This window comes from Urocitellus parryii, chromosome 3 (genome assembly GCF_045843805.1).
Source record: "Urocitellus parryii isolate mUroPar1 chromosome 3, mUroPar1.hap1, whole genome shotgun sequence".
Lineage (NCBI taxonomy): Eukaryota > Metazoa > Chordata > Mammalia > Rodentia > Sciuridae > Urocitellus > Urocitellus parryii.
The window spans coordinates 173652912-173675587 of NC_135533.1; the positions used below are offsets into that span (position 1 = coordinate 173652912).

Sequence of the window (22676 nt, forward strand, 5' to 3'; positions counted from 1 at the left end):
ATGTCCTTTAAAAATTACACAGAAGGGCTGGGGATGTGGCTCAAGCGGTAGTGTGATTGCCTGGCATGCGTGTGGCCCGGGTTCGATCCTCAGCACCACATACAAACAAAGATGTTGTGTCCGCCAAAAACTAAAAAAAATATTAAAAATTCTCTCTCTCTCTCTCTCTCTCTCTCTCTCCTCTCTCTCTTAAAAAAAATAAAAAAATAAATAAAATGAAAATTACACAGAAAAAGATTCTAAATTCTAAGATACTTAGGTCACAGGTACTACATTTAGTTCAATTTATTAATCTTTTATTCTATTCTGAATTATTAGATTATGAAAATATAAGACCAACCTTTTTTTTTAAACTCCATTTTATAGAGGTCAAGTCAATAAGACAAGTTTATTCAGCATTATTATTTACCTTCCCATTTAGTTACCTTTATTTCTTTACAGAGCACACTCTCTTCTTCTTCATGAATATAAAATTTCACAGTGTTTTTCTGGACATCTTTCATGATTTTAACCAAACTATTAAATACTTCAGGTTCCAACTGGCTTATAAAATCTGAAAGAGCTGGTTGGGCAGAGATGTTTATATCACTGGGTGATTTTGTTTCTTTTTCTATTGGTTCCCGGGCAGCATCACCAGGTACAGTATGATCAGAAGTCACCATTACCTCTGTAGCCTGATGCGACTGGTTCATTGCTCCTTCAGTTAAACTCAATGATGAAGAGGAATGCTGTTCATTAGAGTTGTTGTCTTTCAAAGCATCACTACAAAGTGACTCAGGGAGGTGTTTATTGTTGATGTCACTTGAGGAAACTGATACAATATGCCTTCCCAGAGGATTCAATGCTATCTTAGTATCAGAATCATTAGGACTGACTGATGGCAAATTCCCACTTTTAGCAGATGCTTTAATAATAATAGTATTTAGTTTCTCATGCAAACCATCTACAAACTCCTGTACACCAGCTTTTGAAGTCTTAGAATATATGAACTCAGAAAGCCGTTTCATCTTCTCTTGTGTAGAAAAGATTGGTGTGGAAATTCTACTGACATATGAAACATTCTTTTGCTTCAGAATCTCTTCTATCTTCCTAGAAAAGAGATTGTACTCTCCTAACACTGTTCTCTCTGTAGTTTCACTCACTGCAGGCGTCTCTGCTGCTGGCACACACTGCTCCTCCACTGTCACCACCTGACCTGTCAACACGTCATCCTCAGTGGTGCCCTTTAGTGTGTCTGTAAATGGAGAGGATGGAAACTGGTAATCAGAACTTCTCTGTCTACTTATTACCCGGGGGTCGTTAGGAAAGGCTTCCTGTGGTGGCAGACACACCAGTTGTTCTTCTGGTGATTTCATACCTATACAGGAAGAGTTTATTATTATAAGAACAATCCACAAAGATAATATTTAAAAACACTTTTAAATCAGAAGAAAAATAGGTCAAGTAAATATTTAACTAATTATGCATCTGAAAGTAAAATAAAAACCTCAAATACCATTGTGAACCCTATTTCCTATGTGCCCTACTTACAGGCACGTTTTTGGGTTTTAGGAGGCAGAGCAATAACTTTGAATACTTCTTTTGAAGTATTCAAACAAGTATTTCTAGCAACACAGGTCATCTGCTTCTTTTCTGCTTCCCTATCTGTTAGGAGCCACAGCAAAAATATTGATACAGGCACCTTTGGATTTTATTGACTGCCAGCCAGCAATTCACATTCATATGGTATTTGGACTCATGCTGTCCAGCTGGGCCCATTTTCAGGACTCAGGTTACTCATGTCACTCTTGTAATGGGAGAGTTCCCATTGGTTGGGAAAGGATGGTAGGAGGGTGTTCCGGGGGAAGGGGAAACCCCCCCCGGCTCAGGTAGAACACACACGTGTGGACCCACTTGTTAGGGGACGCACATGGCCTCTCTCTAAATAAAACTTTGTCTCAGTTTGACTGGCTTGTGTTTTTGTGCCCAACCGGGCTGTAAGATTGCAAGCCGGCGTGCACTGACAGCTCAGCAGGGGATCGCTCAGCAGGGGTGCCGCAGGCAGTGATCGGCGAGCGGCAGGAACGGGGCTCAGCCAGCTCGCTCGACCCGGCCCGGGCAGCCTGCGGCACCTATCATTCCATAGACCTGACGTGCTTTAATCAGGATGGTCAATTACATTAGCTTGCTCAACTCTCACTTTCCTTGCTAGGTAATATCTACTATAATATTCACTTAAATATGAGAATCAGGTGTAAGGCAACTCAAAAGAATGTTAAAGTAAGATGTTGTGATTCCACCAATCATTTAGGATCTTCAATAACTCATCCACTTTCAGACTTGCTCTCATATGGAGATTTCCTGCAATGTTAGGGACTTTATTTTGTCACTGAAAAAAGCCTCAACAAGATAGGAAGAGAATAAAATTTCATAGTGATTCCCATTTTGTTTGGAAGTAATTTTAAGAGAAATCAAGATAGCTATCCCATTTGAGATAAAAAGGTGTTTCGGTTAGCTGATGCTAAAGGAACTACAATCTTTGATTCTTGACAATGAGCAGAATTTCTATAAGATCATACTCCCCTACACACAAAAATTCTAAATTCAAACGTTTCTGAAACTACATTTCAAAACAAATACCCTCATACACTTTTAAGACACAAGGGGCAAATATATTTAACTTCAACAGTCATATTACATTTTAGGGAAAAAAAATCAGGATCTTTGTCTATAAGGCCATATCACACTATTTCACCCTTGAAAAATGACCAATATTCCTTAAAGTCAACATTCCCTAACTAATTGCTACTATAGCATAAGAAATGGTATCTCTAAATAAGAAAGTCTACCTATCATTTTCAAATCTACAATACTTTTTGAAAAAGGAATTCACAGTATCTTTTTAAAGTTTCAGGTGTGGGAGCATGTGCTTTTTTCTACATGTAAGAACACCCGACTTACACTTCTCTAAAAGGCTCAAACAATCTCAGCAGCAGCTTGTGACATTCTCTACTGATCCTAGTGGTTATTATGAATCACTGCACTCAGTAACTACTGCAAAGGCACTTGTCATCAGAGTAAAAGGACCACAGCAGGTCCACAGGTGAAAGCAAGAAGGGGACCAAAATATTCAACTTGTCAAGGAAAGAACTGCAACTGTACAAAGTTGACAGGACAGAAAATTCAAGTTCTATAAGTTTAGGAATACTCAATGTCATACATATCCTTATTATCTACAACATTAAAATGGTGTTCAGTATGTATACAAAATATCTGCAAGGTTATATCAAGAAATCATTAACAGTAATTAATCCACTGAGAGGAAACTAAGTGTACTTACTTTAGTGTTTTTTTTCCTTTCTTGAATTATGTACCATGTGAAATATCAGATTTATTCAAATAAAGACTGAATTGTCTTATAAAACACATGGGTTGAAGAAGACTAATTTTAAACTTAGAGCTACATATCAGACCAATACACTTATTCCTAAAGGGCTATAGATAAAGGGATTTTTTTTTCAAATTTAAATATATTGTAAATCTACATGGAGAATTTCCCATATTTAAAAAAACCTAACTAAATAAATCCCATTTAAAAATGTAAACTTTATTTGAAACAAATTTCCCTGTAAGATTTTAAGGTGACATCATTCAGACTGTCTACACTTTGTTATAAAATATGAATACATTATCCCAAATGAGAGCACTACAGTTGCCTATGAAGCATTTCAAATACAAATAAGATTCCTGCTATTCCCAATGAGAAAGAATTACTGATAGATGCACAACATGGATGAAACCCTTATACAAGATTGAGTTAAAGAGCCAAACACAAAAAACTGTGGGGGTTCCATTTACCTTAAGTTGAAGAGGAGGCAAAACTAATGTTAAAGAAGTCACTTTAGTAGTTACTTTTTGGGAACAGGCAGAGTACAGACTGAGAAAGTAGATGCAGACGAATACCTGGAGTGATGGAAATGTACTACATCTCGACTTAAGTGGTAGTTGCCTCTAACGAAATGGAAACAAACAAAAAAAGACTACCAAACTCTAAACAAGAAATCAAGCTCATGATCATATGTAGAAGCTGAATTGACTTTGAGCTCAGACATTAGACAAAGGAGAGACTCTCCACTGCAACTAGCTAATCAGTAATAATCTGGATGATGTTCTGGAGTCAGTTTCTTCATCTCTTAAACTACAAGAACTAGGTTAAAAAATTCAAGATTAGGAATACTGTACCTAAAAGATAAATGGCTTTCTCTCCTGGTATTTTTCAAATTTAAAAGAAACTTCAAAGAAACTGCTTCCTAAGATATTCTGCAAAATGGATTAGGAAAACAAATTCTAAGTCTTCCCAAGTAATCCTATCAGAGAGAATCTACTATAGGTAAAGAAATCTATAAATATCCAGTGACTTTTCTGAACATATTATAGTAAGAATATTTGATACAATTCAATTAATGATTTAAATATAAATATGGTATTGGCCAAACTTTCAGTAAACAATGGAACTTAAATCAATGCCCTAGTGATAGAGAATCAGAAATGAAAGCCATTCTGAAGAACTGGGAGGAAAAGCAAAGCGAGCCTTCTCACCTGGTGTTTGTTTCTCACCATGTTTCCCCAGCTGGTCTTCTGGGCTTCTTGCGTTCCCTCCTGAGGGAAAGCATCCATTAGATTTGTAGACTGTCTTCAGATACCAGTGACACCTATTAAGTACCTTTCAAAAAAACCCCAAATGCTAACAAATCCACGTATTCCTTCTTTTGCTTAAAATATTCCTGGAAGGGTCATTCAGAAATGGCAAACTCCTTCCTTTTCCTTTCAGGTGATGAAATAACACCTAGATGCTATGCCTTCAAATGGCTCAACATTAAGTATGAAGGTGTTTAAATGAGGAATGATAAGGACAATCAGGTCAATAAACTACTTCAAGCCAATGTCTCCAGCTCATAAGAGAGTAGCAGCTCCCTATCACTTTTGGGCTTCTGGCCCTCTCTAATAAGGTAGAAAATGGTACTGAATGAAGTCCATGTAAACTCCCGAAATTTCAGAAATTCTCAGAATCATTGAAGGGCTCATAGGTCCAAGGTCACAAGCCAGCCTTTTTCTTTTTCTTTTAAAGTTAAATGAAGGTCTAGCTAGAAATAGAATAAGATGTGCCCTAGCAACATTTCTGAATATATTTGGCTAGTAACAAAGATGAATAAGAACTTGGAATATTAAGAGTATATCTGCATGGAGAAACAAGAATACTGCAAAATGATAATCTTTCAACATTTACCACATTATTCTTGAGGCCCATGGATCAATAAGCTTTCTTAGGTTTTTGCATTTGATCATTTCAGTTTATTCTCCAAGATGATTCAATTTCTTTAAGATACTCCAATATTAAGAAATCAAAAAAATTTTTCAAATAGATGAACCTTAACGTAACCACTTATTAGATGACAGTTTATTAAAGTTTAATCAGTTGAGAAGTATTGGTTGAACAAAGAGCATGATTTCATCTCTGTACCTACCTCTCCTTGTAAGAAACTCAGTTTCTGCCAACAATTTTTATTTGATAGTCTGCATGCTAAATCTAATAGGGAGAGTAAATATGTCCTAAATCCCTCAATTATTAATAGGCCCTTCTGCAGATACTTGCTGATGATGACCAAGAACAGCATCACCAGTTGACGAATATGATATTGCTCAAAATAAGATGGTGAAGATGTCACTAAGATAAAGAACCTAGTAACCCAAGAGTGGAATTTTGAAAAGATGAAACCCTTCAAGAAACTGGTTCTGAATAAAGGCAATAAAACTATGACCTAGTTTATTTTTTCTTACCTGTAATTGGTATCAGTTTCCAATGTATTTCAGTCTCTTCAACATTATTTGACTTAGACTGTTGTCTATGTAATCCATGTTCAATGGGAACAGTGGGACACAAACTGCAATCTTCAAAATTATTCATGTTAATTAAATTTGGATCCTAAAAATTAAAGTACATATTCAATAACATTCTTTTAAATTTTAATGTCAAGAATAACTATTTTCTTCACAGCAAATCCACACACTTCAATCTAAACATTACAAATAATTGATAAACATGGCAAAGTTATGATACATTAGTCTCAAAATTAAAACATAATTATTCTTCTCAAAACAATATTAATTTAGAGCAGTGACTGGTACACTTTTATACAGTAAGGCACCAACATTTTAGGTTTTGCAGGCCATATACTGAACTCTGCCATTAACAATTCAAAAGTGGACATAAGGCCACACCTAACTGAATGGCACAAAGTTTTTAATTACAAAAAAAAAAAAAAAAAAAAAAAAAAAACAAAGAAACAGGAAGTGAGCTGTGTTAGGCAACCAAATCCCTGTCAATTGGAGTATTAAATACAGTGGAAAATACAAACCATGCAGGTTAGTATCTCAATGCCTACCTTATTTGAGTCCTTTACTAGAATTTTCTTCCTAATATAAATATCCCAGAACTACATGGACAAAGGCTGGGAACATCCACATTATGACTTTTCCTCCAGATAGAGAATAAATTAGAAGTCCATGGGAATATGGTACCATCCTGGGTCATTCTCAATGATACAGCCACTTCTTGAGGTTACTTCCCAGCTAGAAACCAGTACGCTAAGCACATACCATAATCTGGAAGCCCTCACAGAAGGGTGGAGAATCACTTCAGAGGTAATCCCAATAGACTCATCTCATTCCCATCTGCACAACAAATACTAAGTACCTAACCTTATTTATTACACTGAGACACTAATAAATTCAACCATTTCATTTGCCTCACCTTTGAGTTCTCTGCCTCTGCCAGCAGAAAGCAGCAAATGCTTTGAGGATTCAACATTATGAAACAACATGGAACCAACTCCCAATATGCCATTTCTGACAAACACAGTCCAGCCTTAGTTTTATCACAACAAGTAAACCTTAGACTATTTATAAAGCCTATAAGAGCAGGAAGGAAAACAACTACTTTGGTATTTATTTCATAACAAGGAAAACTAAGAAGCACTGTCCTAGATAAATATCTTTACTCAAGTGTATCTTATTTTTTCTTGAAAGAAGAAACCACTCCATGAAGCACAAACCCACATCCTCCTTGACACCCACACTCACAAAAGCAAAGAAAGACAACCAAAAGACATATGCTTACTTCTTTCAAATGCAACTTATGGTCAATGCCTACTTCACTGGTAGAAACAGCAACCGGATACTTTAAAGATGTTACATTAACTTCTAGCAATGGGCTTTGAGCACCCTTAAAATGTGTATTTTCAATTTTTGCACAAGTAGGCTGTTCATATTCTTTCTTATCTGAGGTAGAGTTCAAGTCATATTCATGCTTCTGCCTCAGCTCTTCATAGGCATCATCAGTGCTCAATCCTAAGGCTTTGTTGACTGTCTCTGTCAGGGATGCATCAGAATGGCGTGCATTAGCTAATGTTTCTGATAGCCAATTAAACAGCCTATGGATGTCAGCAACACCGGAGTTACAGGTATCCTGCTGCTGCTGTCTCAAGTCAGCATCATGCCCAAGTAAGCCAATGGGCTGTGGAGACTCTGGGCGGGGTGGGGGGAGAGAAAAAGTCATCTCTTGAAGTTAAGTTTGAAAGCCAGCTTACATATTTTAAAAATCAAATATACCTTAAAAATTACAAGAAATAGGCAAGAACTCAAACAAGTGAGGTTCAGATTTTAAAAATGTAATCAGTTCTAAAATTTGGAATAAAGGCCAAAATTCCTTTTAAATGAAGGCTAGTATGTCATAATTTACGTACTTTATTAAGAAAATGAGCTCATGCATTAAGTTGTAAATAAAAAATTATGGATAATAAATATCAGTAACCATATATTAATTACCTTAAACTCTGCCACCAAAATCCCACTCAATTAGTGCTTGATTGAAGATAAGCTTTCCACTATTTTGCCAATTTTTAGGAGATGCAAATTATACTTACATATACTTAAAAAAAAAAACCCAACCTATCACTTAATTTTATTTCCTCTGTACCTATTATTGCCTTTGTCCTTAATGCTCAGGTTAACATTCTTAAAATTGCTAACATTTATCCAAAATGACTACTTATATTCATAATGAACCTAGGATATTTGAGATACTGAAGAAAACCTCCAAACATGCAACATGAAAGAAAACATGTAAATCTAGATAATCTGTACAACCAATATTTAAAAAGTTGCAAAGAGCACATATTCAGAAAGTCATGTACTTCAATACTCAGGTGCTGGTGAGCTTGAGCTTATGCCTGAGTGGATATTAGGATTTCCAATTTAGGAAGGGTACAACATACCACGGTAAAAAATAAAAGGGAGTATTTACTAACTCTAATTATAATCATGATTCTAATAAGAAATTATTGCATATGTAAAGTTTATATAGACAAAAAACAGATTATTGGCAGTTAGGTGGATCTCAAGGCAACTTTGGGGGGATAATGAAAATGTCTATATTGTAGAGTTGGTTACACAGCTGTCAAAACTTAAAATGCATGCTTAACAAAGGTGTACCACATATAAATTATACCTTGAGAAAGTTGGTGCTACAATTAAAAGTGACAAATGATTTTAGAGGTTCATTCTTATAAAATGAGCTCACCACCAAATCAAGAGCAGGGTGCTTTTGTTTGTGTATTTAGGACTGAACCCCAGGGTAACCTACCATGGAGCTACATCCCCAAACACAGTTTTTCACAGATAACTTATTTTTTGGCAATTCACTTATCTTATTAAATGCCTATTATGTGCTCAATGCTAATACAAGAAAATTTAGAACAAAGCTTTTGAGTCAATCAGTTCTGAGTTCAAACATGGAGTCTGCCACATGCAGATGTAGTTAACATTATTTTACTTACCTGAGATGGTTTTCTCAACTGCAAAACTGATGAAAATAATGCCTAATACTCAGAACCAAATGACATAAATACATGACATACCTAGCACATAGTAAACACTTGAACTCTCCTGACACAGGTGTAACACAGTACATATTAGTGTCAACAGGGTTCAGTATAGACCAAAAGTCCAGCATAAGTTAAACAAGGAGATGGAGATCATCACGAAGTAGAATAGTGCCAGGCGTGGTGGCACACACCTGTAATCCCAGGGAATTAGGAGACTGAGGCAGGAGAATCCCGAGTTCAAAGGAAGCCTCAGCAAAAGCAAGGTGCTAAGCAACTCAACGAGATCCTGTCTCTAAATAAAATACAAAATAGGGCTTGGGATGTGGCTCAGTGGTTGAGTGCCCCTGAATTCAATCCCAGGTACCTCCCTCCCCCAAAAAAGAAGAGCCAGAAAGCCGAGGTGAGATCTGACCTGCGACAATATAAAACTTGATAGACGTGGAAGATGTTTCAGGGAGGAAAAATAAAATTCATATTCCAGGGAGACTGAACCCTAGTCAAAGACCACATGAAATAGCGGAAAACATGGCAGGATATGGCCAATCTAACACATCTTTACATGCGAAGTATAGAAGATGAGATTGGTCACAAGTTAACAAAGCAATATTAAGAACATGATGCTAAAGTCATTCAAATAAGCCAGGAAGGTCACCAAGGTGATATGAATACGGACAAAGAACAAACACTGAGAAGAAAAAGAAACACAAGAAAAAACCCTCAAAGTCACTGCAGAAATATCACTTGTCAAACAGAACTTTCTGCAATGATTAAAATACTATCTGTCCTGGACAATACAGTATTATTAATTTTAACATATGAATAGTAAACCATGCTGGATAATACAAGAAAAAGAAAAGGACAGTAGCTAAGTGAAAAGTCAGGACACAAGTATAGAGTGTAGAGTAAGTATAATAAGGACACCCATCTGTCCAACCTAGTCAGACATGTAATGAATGTGAAAAGAAGTAAAACCATTCAGTAGGAAATAAAGGAATACTCAGAACTGCCATAATCAATAAGAACATCAACAGCAGAACAAACTGTGTATGGTTTCAAAGGTCCCTGACTGCAAAAGAACACATATCATTCTTATGGACTATTACTGTGAAGTCTTAAAAACCTAGATGATAAAAAATGTTTTAGCTTACTTGTAAATTAAACGTATTTAGTAAGGGTCTCATTCCTATCTTTTTTTTTTTTTTTTTTTTTGGTCAACTGAAAGAATAGAGGGCTAAGGATATAACTCATTGGCAGAGCCCTAACATATGCAAGGCCCTGGGTTCAATCCCCAGTATTGTGAAGATTTTTTTTTTTAATTAAAAAAAAAAAAAGCAAAACAAAAAATAGAAAAGCCCAAAGACATTCCTGGATCCCTAGGATAGAAAATTAATATGCAAGCATCTAAGAAATTTTTTTTTTTTAAAGAGAGAGTGAGAGAGAGGAGAGAGAGAGAGAGAGAGAGAGAGAGAGAGAGAGAGAATTTTTAATATTTATTTTATTTAGTTCTCGGCGGACACAACATCTTTGTTTGTATGTGGTGCTGAGGATCGAACCCGGGCCGCACGCATGCCAGGAGAGCGCGCTACCGCTTGAGCCACATCCCCAGCCCTAAGAAATTTTAAAGCTTATAAGATTCCGTTCATTAAGCAGCATCCTAAAAGAACCAATATTATAATGTTGTCTTTCTCCAATTATGAAAATAGAAAAGAGCTTTGAAAATAGAAAATAATAAAATAAAATAGAAAAGGAAAATAGCTGTATTCTCTCATACAGGCATAAACCAAACTCTTCAGAAATCTGATGTACCAGAATAGGAGTTGACAAATGTTTTCTATACAGAACCAGATAGTAGATACCATCAGGTTTCATGGGCCCTGTAGTTTGTCCCAACCCTGCCACTGAAATGTGAAAGCAGCTATATACACACAAATCAAAAGGCATGGCTGTATTACAATACAATTTTCTTATAAAAAGAAGACAGGTTAGATGTGGCCTTCAAGCTTTAATTTGAAGACCCTCTACTAGGAAAAAACAGCTTTTTCCTATATTTTTGGTGGATGTCATAAGAGCAATCTGATATTTTACCTTCGTATAGATGACAATTTTCGGATATATTACTGGTTTTGGCGAGCTTCCTCATATTTTCAGGTAGGTCCTCGAGCTTCCTCTTCAAGACAGTTTTGCTTCTCATGTTTTGTGTGTCTGAGTCCCCACCCACATTTTTTTTCCTACACTGAATTAAATTAATCAATTCTTTGACTCTATCTTTATCATAATCCAAAGAATGAGATGATTTTTGCTTTCCAGATGTAATAGTTTCACCCCTTGAATTATTTCGTTTTCCAAATTTCATTTTTGTACCATTCATTTCTTCTTCTTGACCTTCATAATCTGAAAGTGGACTAAACTGCTGAAGCTTTCTATTTTCTTCAAATAGCTCTTTTAATTTACAAATAGGTAACTGATACATTTCAGGCCGAAAAATATAGGTATGCAAACAATTATCGATATGAGATTTATTTCTTGGTGCCGAATATAAGAATTTTCTATCATCTAATCGTGAATCATATGAAAACATGAAAAACTCTCGTTTACCTGAACCAAAACCTCGCTTAAAAAATTCACTTACATACTTTTCAACAACAGAATGAAAATTTATAGTGTTTATATTTTTGAATTCCTTTCGACACTGAATCAAAGCAAATTGTAAAAATTGAGCTATTTTTAATATATCTGGCATGCTCTCATGCCTTTCTTGTGGTGCTGCATTGGTTGAACTTTTTTGTGCTGTAAACAAAACAAAAGCAAAACATGTTAGCATCAAGAAGCTAATCAAATACAGAACTATAGACTGCCAAAGAAGTGCAACAATATTTATAGATTAACGTTGAACCAAAGGAGTATGTACCCTAATACATATATGTAGCATAGCATACTTATGAAAGTACACTTCTAAGTCCAAAAACATGAAACAGGTCAATAAAAAGAAAAGAGTATATTTTTAAAAGGAAAAAACGCCCACTCATTGAAGATCTTCATTTCCTACTTCTGGTAGGCAATTCAAATGGTGGTAAGGAAAATGTTAAGGAGAAATAAAGAGGGCAAGATCTAACTCCAAGCATGATAGTAATGCCACTCCTTTCTCTGATATGGATGCATTGAGTAGCTATGACTTAGAAATTTATCCTAATTCAACAGTTTCTTCTTAGAAAAAAACAAAGTATATAACATCAGTGCCAGAAATTCTAATTCTGAATGGCTTAATATTTAACTCAAATGCAAAAGTGAATTAAAAAAAAATCCCTCAAGAAGGCTGGAGATATAGTTCAGTGATAGAGCACTTGGCTAGAATGTGCAAGGCCCTGGGTTCAATCTCCAGCACAGCAATTAAGCTACACAGGAATGTAACAATAACAATCACTTGTCAGTTAAAGTACTGTGTAAAATTATTTTAAGAAAAAAAAAAGTTAAACATTAATTGCTTTAAATTTCAGAATATTGGTGTAGGAAAAACATGATCTAGGAAAAAACAAAATGCTGATTAGGTTACTTGAAATTTTTTCAATGAAATTTAGGTTATCTATAAGTTATTAGATTTAGGTATTCAAAGAACTTACAAGTAATTACGCCTCTAGGTTCTTGAAATAGAAACAAAGCATGCAGGATTCGAGACCTGACAGTCTGATGTTCTAAATAAACAGAAGCAAAAGTCACTAACATAAAAAAACATAAAATAAACAATTTTAAAAAAATGGTCAGTAATAAGAGAAGCCACCTACCATATGGAGAAACCATCTGATAAGGAGAGAGAAGAAAAAGGTATCCTCGGTCTCCTAAAGGTTTAACAAGAACCTGCATTTTTGGGAGAAGGAAGAGTTATATGTACTTTATTTATTATTATAGGACAGACACATAGCACTTTCTACTAACGTACAGGAGAAAAAAGTTTTTAATCTTTTTAGGAAAAATACTGCTACTGAATTAGTTAAAAACTACTCAGCACCACAAATAAAGTCCCCATCAACTCTATGCTGATTAACAGAATTCCAATAAACAAAAATTTGTTTTCATATTATGCTGAGAGAACATCACTGAAATAATTCCCCTAATTAACTGTGAAACCAACTTGTTTATTTTTTCCCCTAAGGCTAAAACAAATACTTTTTAATATTTTCCTCATCAATTCAAAAGATACAATATTAAATGCCAAGGTACTGTGCTGCATTTGGAAAAAACATTCTTTGAAATACTTCTTTGGAAGAATTCAGATTAATCTTGAAAGAAATATATTGCCATAATCTAATTCCACATATATTTAATGAACATCTTTTACTTGTTATGGAACTTGCCCTCCCAGAAGAAACTTCAAGAAGCAACACAGCTCCTTGATCACAACAAGTTTATAATTGAGAGAAGAACACACAAAATACCAATATGTAAGTAAGACAAAAAAGTTCCTAAGAGATATATAAAACAACAGGAAATGGAAAAATGCTTTAATTTTTTTTTAAAGATGGACCTTTATTTTATTCATTTATTTATCTGGGGTGATAAGAATTGAACCCAGTGGTGTCTCACACATGCTAGGCAAGTGCTCTACCACTGAGCTAAAACCCAGTCCTAAAAAATACATAAAAAAAGAAAAATGGTAGTAAAAGATGGTTACAAAAAGTTTACTGAAGAGTGTATCAAAGGTAGACTCTGAAGGATGAGAACCACTGACAAAAGCCTGAGACTATGCAAAATACATTTTAGGAGACACAACATCATAAGCAAAGGCAAGTTATAAAATACTTGACAATTTATAGGCATACAGAACTTATGACTGGCAAAAGGGTGAGGACAGAATAAGATAAAAGTGTAAGTCTAAAGAAAGGAATATCAGGGGTCAGATTGTAAAAAAGACAAAAATGCCACTTTAGCTAGGAATGTCTTTGACAATATACCCTTTTATGCTAGTGTTTCCTTAATATGACAACAATAATAAAAGATCTGACAGCACTGTGCAGGACTGGGAAAGAAACAACAATCTTATTTTGGAGGCTATTGAAATAGTTCATCTTTTGAATCAAAGGATGAGTGTATAAATGAACTGAATGAGCATGGTAGTAAGGTATTTGAGTTCTGAAAGAAAACCGTGCTACCTAAATTCCACTAACAATGCTAGTAAAAAAAAAATCTATCTAAGAACACTCAAAAGCAAAGTATGTTTAGAGGTTTCAGGTAGTCCTAGCTGACCAGCTACCCCAGGTGCATCTCTGCCCTTCAGTTCAATCAATTCCAATGCTGATTCTTAGATACCATCTGATGCTCAAACAGTTCACATTTTGGCAGCACTTTTAAAGATTGAAAGCATCAGCAGGCTGGTGGTATGAGCCATATACAGTTAAGGGGTCAGAAGACTGACTCATACAGGATCTCCATCTGGAGACCATTCTCAAAGCCTGGGAAAATCCTTCCCCTCTTTTAATACCTGTATTTGGTCTAGGTCAGTTACCAGGTGATTCTATCATAAAGGGAGTTTAAATAAGAAAAAGCTTTGTTTTAAGGTATAGCAAAGTTCCATCTGTGCTGAGGTGGCTTTGCCTCCTATAAATCCTCAGGCCAGGCTGTATGACATTGCTAAGTGACATGTAGTATCAGCCCTGTGATATACTAAAATGGGCCTTGTAACTACTATTAATCTTATGGCCAGGATATCTTTCCTGGAAGTACTACAAGTAGACTCAGTATCTGTAAAATTTTTGTTTGACATAAATACTTTGACGTTAAGTGTTTTAAATTTTATATTCCTTTTAAGATTTTTGCCCAACTCATATAAGTGTCAGAACAAGACGATGGAAAGCATACAATTTTTGCTTTCTAAAGAAAACCAGTTACATGCTTCTAACCTTTTACCTACTCCAAATACAGTTTTCATAAAATTCAAAGGCTTGGTGGCCTAGAGATACTTATTAAGGAATGCCAATGTACCCAGAAATTCATAGAATAGTGTAAATACACACTCAGACATAAAACTCTGGGGCCTCTCTGCCTTTGTGTTATCTATGCCTTCAAACATGCAAAGAAGGAAAAATGCTGGAGTCCCCCATGTTCTTGCTGTGTCTATTACACCTTTCTGTTTTCTTTCCCTTTGAGTAACAACATTTATCTAACCTAACCTAGCCTTTGAGTTTTTCCTACTTTATTCTTTTTTGTCTTATTACCACTACTGTGACTTGTCAGATAACATTACAGGCAATATGAAACCAATAAGTATAATACCAAAGAGCTCACAATCTTTTTGTTTGTATATTTATTTTTCAGTGTCGTTGGACACAATATTTTATTTATTTGTATGTGGTACTGAGGATTGAACCCAGGGCCTCACATATGCTAGGCAAGCACTCTACCACTGAAGAGCAACCATCTGAGCCCCTCACCATCATTTTTTTTTTTTTTTGGATACTGGGGATTGAGCCCAGGAGTGCTTTATTAATGAGCTACAACTCTAGGCCTTTTTACTTTTTGACACAAGGTCTTGCTAAATTGCAGAGGCTGACCTCCAACTTGTGATCCTCCTGACTCAGTCTCCCAAGTCACCGAGATTATAGGTGAGTGCCACTGTGCCCAGCAAGCTCGCAACCTTAAATCACTTAACTTAGAAAGAAGTAAAGTATACTAAGTGGCACTCAATAGAAAAACAAAACAACAACAAAAAAATTTGAACCCAAAAGGCATAACTTAGAATCATTAGGTGCAAAATATTTTAAAAAGTTCATTTTGAAATATTTATAAAGAGTTGGCAGAATTGAAAATATACAAACAGTTGTACACAAATGCTCATAGTAACCATTCTGTTACCAGTCAAAAATGGAAACAATAGACAAAGAAAATGTGACATTCACATAATGATGTATTACTTAGTCATAAAAAAGAAATGAAGTGCTGATATATACTAGAACATGATTAAACCTTGAAAGTATTAAGGTCTGTAAAAAGAAGTCAGGCTCATGATTTCATTTGTATAAAATGTCCAGAACACACACATCCGTAGAGAAAATAGATCAAGGGTTGAAGAAAGGGAGTGAATACTTAATGATCAAGAACTCTTTTTGGGGTGATGGATTTCCAGTTCAAGGCAATCCTGGGCAACTTCAACCTTGTCTCAAAAATTAAAAAAGAAGTTCTGGATATGTTGCTCAGTGATATAGTACTTTCTGCCTAGAATGTACCAGGTGGACTAAAATGATGAATCTTACATTGTGTGAATTCCTGGCACATACGAGGCACTCAATAAATAACGTCTGAAAGAATAAGAACCTATTAAAAAATGACCTGGCAGATCTGAAAAGAATCAAATATGACTTTTAGAAATGAAAAATATTCCATGTGGCATTAGAAATTCAATGAATGGACAAAACTACCGATTAGACATAGCTAGAGGTAGAATTTTAAACTAGAAGACAGCAATGAAATTTACTTATAATGCAGCTCAGAAAAACAAGTAAATAGCAGACATGGATAACAGTATAAAAAGGTCTGATGTACACCTCATAAGAGTCCCCAAAACGTTAAGACTATACAGAATGAAAGAAAGGTACAAAGATAATAGCTAACAATTTTTCCAGAAATGAAGATATATAACTACAGATACAGAAAAAAATGTGCCAAGGTGGATTAATAACACATCTACACCTAGATAATGTAACTGCAAAACACCAAAGGGAAAAAAAAGAGGATCAAAAAAGCAGCCAGGAGGGGGAAAAAAACAAAAACCTGACTTACAAAGAACTGTATATAAATAAAGAGCTGACCTCAAGAATAGGAGCAAGAATACAATGTGGTATACATTTAAGAAGGAAAGAGCCATCAACCCAGAACAGTGTATTCAACAATTAAAGTTCCTGCCCAATGTGGTACATGCCTGTAATCCCTGTGGCTCAAGAGGCTAAAGCAGGAGGATCATGAGTTTAATGCCAGCCTCAGCAATTTAGGGAGGCCCTAAGCAACTTAGCAAGATCCTGTCTTGAGTTCAATCCTCAGTACCCCTCCCTGCACACCCCCCCCCAAAATATATAAATATATAAAGGGCTGGGGATGTGGCTCAATGTTTAAGCACCCCTGAGTTCAATCCCTGGTACCCTTAAAAACAAAACCTACAGTTCCCTCAAAGAAAAGGGGACATGTATAAAAACTGACCACACAGTTTTAAAATCAGGTCCATAAATTCTAAATAATCCCTTTATGTTCTTACAGAAATGCAATTAAATTTAAAACAAAACATAAAAATCATATCTCCATTTACTTGGAAATTAAAACACCTCTAAATCATGCAAAGTAGAAAACACAATACTAAACATATTTAGCACTAAATGAAAATACTACACATTAAAACATGTGACATGCCAATAAAGCATTACTTGAAACCGAGTATTCACTGACTTTTTCCAACTTAATAAGTTAGAAATGAACACCAAATGTCAAAAAAAAAAAAAAAAACTAAGTTAACAGCAGAAATAAAATAGTAAAATAAAATAAAGGTCTTTCAACAACTAAAAGAAAATTTTAAAAGAAGACTATAGGAATGCTTTTATTCCAATAGATTGGAAAACTTAGAAGACATGAAAAAATTCGTAAAAAACAACCATAATATACAGAAACTGACCCAAGGAAAAAAATAGAAAACCTGAAAACAATTAAAAATGGAATCAAGTTGGGTGCATGGTACATGCCTATAATCCCAGTGGCTCAGGAGGCTAAGGCGGAGGATGGCAAATTTAAAGCCAGCCTCAGCATAGTGTGAGTCACTAAGCAACTCAGTGAGACCATGTCTGTAAATAAAAAATACAAAATAGGGCTAGGGATGTGGCTCAGTGGTTGAATCCCCACAATGCCCCCACAAAAAAAATTACTCTCAGTTTCAAATACAAACTCCCAAATATTTGAAAACTTCCCGAATGATGTCAAATACAACACATCTCCCCAATCCCCCTAAAATGTTCCAGTTTCTTTTTTTTAAATCTCTTCAACCTCACAGGGTTTCTCATTCTTTTATATCTTCAAATATACTCTACTGGAACAAACTGCATCTAAATAATAACTTTATTTTATTTTATTTTTTTAAATATTTATTTTATTTAGTTCTCGGCGGACACAACATCTTTGCTGGTATGTGGTGCTGAGGATCGAACCCGGGCCGCACGCATGCCAGACGAGCGCGCTACCGCTTGAGCCACATCCCCAGCCCTAAATAATAACTTTATTCATCACTGTATAATCCAGGAGAACAGTCTTTGTGTCATTCTTTACTAACTACATACCCTGCTTAAGAAAATAAGAATAAATATTTGCTAATGATCATATTCATAATCATTAAATAAAAATACTTCATGGGAAGACTGGTCTGTAAAATGTCTAGTGTCACGCCCTAAAAGAGTACCAGTCACAGTAAAACACTGCTAAGTGGTAACAACACAGAGAATTTATGGAAGTTCAAAGGCAAAAATAAATCAAAGTATTAGTATAATCACTTATTTATTTTCAAGGAAGAACAAGGAATGTTGTAGAACTTTCACTCACAAGTTTTTCTTTCTCTAGTTTCTGCAGTAAATTCTCCATGTTACTTCCAATTCTTGTCTTTTCTACAACTTCATAAAGGCTGCAATACATTCCATTCTTCAAAACTGACATTAAAAAAATACAATAAATATTCAAATTAAGTCTGCTTTTTTATATCTTTCATTTATCTATTTATTTATTAGTTGTAGGTGAACATAATATCTTTATTTCATTTTTTACGTGGTGCTGAGGTGAGGTTTGAACCCAGTGCCTCAAATGTGCTAGGTGAGTACTGCACCACTGAGCCACACCCCAGCCCTATCTCTTTTATAAAGTTAAATACTCTACCTTCATTTGGACCTAAGTATGTTTCTTTGTAAAAGAGTGCTGGTGGAATTTTCTGCTTCAGATGATCGATACTCATAACTGTTTCAACATCTAACTTCTCAGGACTGAAAGAAAAATCAAAAAAGCATGTTCACATTATCTGTATTTTTAACTTTAACAAGGCTCTCTCTGTCACAGACACAACCACACATACAATGGAAAAAAAGAAGAGCATATTCATTATCTCAACTTATTCTAAAGGGGACTTTACAGGGAAAGTCCAATACCTAGACACAGGTAAACAGCCTGGCAATCTTACCAACCTTTCATCCTAAAGACAGAAGCTAATCCTATTAATTAATGCAAATTTTACTAACCACAAAGGATAAGAGATTGTCATTTTATTAAAGACAATTCAAGTGCAAACTGTTACTCTTAACCTTCATAAAGGCCCAAATGTTTACTCTGGTGGTACCAAAATATCATTTTAGATCACTCAATATTCTAACATGTTGCACAGGACTGAACTGAAAAGAGCCACTTTAACTCACAACAAAGTTCTTTCTACCAAATATTATATAAACTAGTCTATTATACTCAGCTGAATGAAAAAATATATATATAAAATTAGGATAAAACTTAAAATTTATCTTATCAGATTTCAATATCACTTAAGAAAAAATGTTATATCATATATATATATATATATATATATATATATATATATATACGTTATACCATAAAAATGTTATACTATATATATACACACACACACACATATACACACACACACACATATATATGGGTGTATATATATATACATTACATATATATATATATATATATATATATATATATATGAATGAAGGACTATTTCATCCTCAAATCAAGACAAAGAAGCAGAGGACCTTTTGGGCCAAGTAACTTTCTAAAATTATTAAATCAACTTTCTTAAAAAACAAACTAATAATTTGTATTTAAGTTCTTATGGAACAAAGCACAATTTAAATGTAATAAAAAGGAAAAAAGCTAAAAGAAGAAACAATCTACACTTAGCCTGCTATTTGTTTATTTTGCATATTTTTCTTTTTCTTGCAACTGCTATTTTCTTATACTTACAGTTTGATAGGCAAAAAAGCACGAGTGGCTGACCTCAGAGAAATATAACACAGAAGCTTTCCTTTATTTAAAAGTTGTCCTTTCCACAAGGTATAGTTAAATTTATCTAAAAAAAAAAAAAAAAGGATATAGCTCAATCTCTTGATAACCCAGAGAAATGCAAATTTAGTAGAAGAGGGAAAATAGTTGGACACAAGGGTTTAAGTAGAAAACAAACATAAAAGTGACATTTCCATTCATAAAAAAGCTCCAATTCCAGGATTTAAGTTTGATACTCCCCCCATATACACACACAAAAATCATCCCAGATTTAGCCAATAACAAATTTATCTAAATGTCCTCAGAGACAACCAATGCTCTTGCGTCTCCCAAATATCTTTTTTTTTTTTTAATATTTTTTATTTATTTTAGTTTTCAGTGGACACAACATCTTTGTTGGTATGTGGTGCTGGGGATCGAACCCGGGCCGCACGCATGCCAGGCGAGCGCGCTACTGCTTGAGCCACATCCCCAGCCCCAAATATCTAATACATATATAAATTCTATAAACAATAGATATTAAATCTTGTTAATTATATGAATGATCACAATGTCTTCTATCTTTTATTCATTCACTTTTATTATGGAGAAATTAGATCTTAAACCTATGATGAAAACTTGATTTTTTACTTTTAATTTTTGCAGGGGGAGAAGGGTTGTTTAACTGGGGATTATATCTGGGGACATGTAAACCCAGGGATACTCTATTACTGAGTTACATCCCCAGCCCTTTTTATTTTTCATTTTTGAGATAAGATCTTGCTAAGTTGTCCAGGATGAACTTGAGCTTGCAAACCTCCTGCCTCAGCCTCTCAAACCACTGAGATTACAGACATGTGCCACCACACTTGGCTCTGATGAATATAGTATTTAAAAAGGCTGAGTTGTAAAGTCTGTTTTATCAGTTACCTTTTTCAATAAGTGTTATAACTCTTTAGTATCATTTAAGCAGAAGCTTCTTACAAAAGACTTTATGCTTGGATGACCAAGTATTGATGCTACATCAAAACATTGCCTCATTTGCTTTTTCATATTTTGCATATTTTCATTCATTATGGAAATAAAACAAAAAATTATTATCTTTTACTATATGTATTATTCTTTCGACTTACCTATGTTTCTATCTGTGTTAAAACTGTTAGACCTACAAATAATTAAAAAAAAATTACTGATTGATAACATGAAAGTTAACATTTAAGACCTTAATTAGTCTTTTTTTTTTTTTTTTTTAAATGGTGCTGGGGATTGAACCCATGGCCTCACACAAGCTATAAGCAAGACACTACCACTGAGCTACATGCACAGCTCATAAATTTTAATGGCATTCTGAAATATATAAATTTGAATGGTGTACTACATAAGAGAATGAAATCTTTCCCCCAAGAACAACAAATATCTCATAATATTTAATAAATCCAAATTTAGAGAACAAGAAGAACTTAGAAGCACTTAGTTTGATCACATACCCATATTTCCCAAATTTAAGGGAGCTATCCCCCCCACCAAAAAAAAAAAAATATCTATTAAAGAGACAAGTCCAGTAAGTCAAATACTTCTTCATGATAAGATTAGAAAAATAGTTGCAACATATAAATATGTTCATTCATCATTCAATAAATATTACTACCAGGCACGATTCCAGGTAACAAGATTATAAGAATAAACCTAACAAAGTCTCTGCTTTCTAATGAGAAACACAGACAATAATCAAACAGAATAGAGTTTAACCAAAAATAGTGTCTACCAGGTGGTAGGGGTTTTAAGTGTTATGGAAGACGGGAAAAAAAAAAGACATACTGGGGTTTATTTATTTTTGTGGTACGAGGAATTGAACCTAGGGTCTTATGCATTAGGTGAGTGCTCTATCACTGAGGTACACCCCTAACACGTTTTTCAAATTTAAGACATTGTCTCACCAAGTTGCCCAGGCTGGCTTCAAATATGAGAGCCACTTGCCTCCACTTCCTAGTAGCTGGGATTACAGATGTGCACCACTATACCACAGTATAGGGGTTTAAATTTTTAAAAAAATTTAAAAAGGGAAGGACTCACTGAGAAGCTCATGTTTTAAAGAAACATAAGAACAAATTACAGAAATAATGGGAAAAAGGAATCACAAATGCACTATCCCAAGGCATTGATGGCACATTCAAGGTACAAGATAGATGTTCAAAAAAAATGTATGTTTGAAATGATATGGAAGATAACAGATGGAAGCAAAGATGAAATAAAATTAAGTTACTATTTCTAGGGGAGGTATGTAATTATAAATGTGGGAAAGGGAGAGCAGCTCTGGGGATTAAACTCTGGGCCTTTGTTATGCTAGGCAAATATTGTAGCACTGGGTATATTAATGTGGCTTTTTTTTTTTTTTTTGAGATGAGGTCTCACTAAGTTGCACAGCCTGGCTTATAACTTGCAATCCTCCTGCCTGAGTAACTAGGATGACAGATGTGTGCCACAGCATCTGGCTGTGCTAGCTATCTTTTAAAGATCACTCATGAAAAAAAAAATGCTATAGCAAATGTGTGTTATCATGGGGATCATAAATACAGGATAATAGAATTAAAACTCAACTGTCTTTATATTATGTGAACAGGTACTTATGGCTGTGGATAGCCTCCAGGGCTTATTTATTAACATGAAAAGTGCTACAGATCTGGGGTTGTGGCTCAGTGGTAGAGCACTTGCCTAGCACTGGGTTCAATTCTCAGCAACACATAAAAATAA

The 22676-nt window shown here is 34.8% G+C and overlaps 1 protein-coding gene across 6 annotated transcripts in view; it reads right to left on the bottom strand.

Annotated features, from left to right (window-relative positions):
* Tasor (transcription activation suppressor) overlaps positions 1-22676 on the bottom strand; it is a 44911-nt gene that overhangs the window by 6756 nt on the left and 15479 nt on the right. For 2 of the 6 annotated variants that reach the window (XM_026388586.2, XM_026388590.2), the window contains exons 8-18: positions 21059-21090; positions 19908-20013; positions 18810-18913; positions 18483-18586; positions 12701-12773; positions 12539-12610; positions 11007-11708; positions 7157-7563; positions 5818-5962; positions 4579-4638; positions 426-1234 (exon numbers count right to left, since the gene is read on the bottom strand). In XM_026388586.2, coding sequence (XP_026244371.1) covers positions 426-1234; positions 4579-4638; positions 5818-5962; positions 7157-7563; positions 11007-11708; positions 12539-12610; positions 12701-12773; positions 18483-18586; positions 18810-18913; positions 19908-20013; positions 21059-21090 — 2614 coding nt within the window. Of the gene's footprint in view, positions 1-425; positions 1358-4578; positions 4639-5817; positions 5963-7156; positions 7564-11006; positions 11709-12538; positions 12611-12700; positions 12774-18482; positions 18587-18809; positions 18914-19907; positions 20014-21058; positions 21091-22676 lie in introns of all 6 variants that reach the window. The other 4 variants (XM_026388585.2, XM_026388589.2, XM_026388587.2 and 1 more) reach the window with 3 other exon arrangements.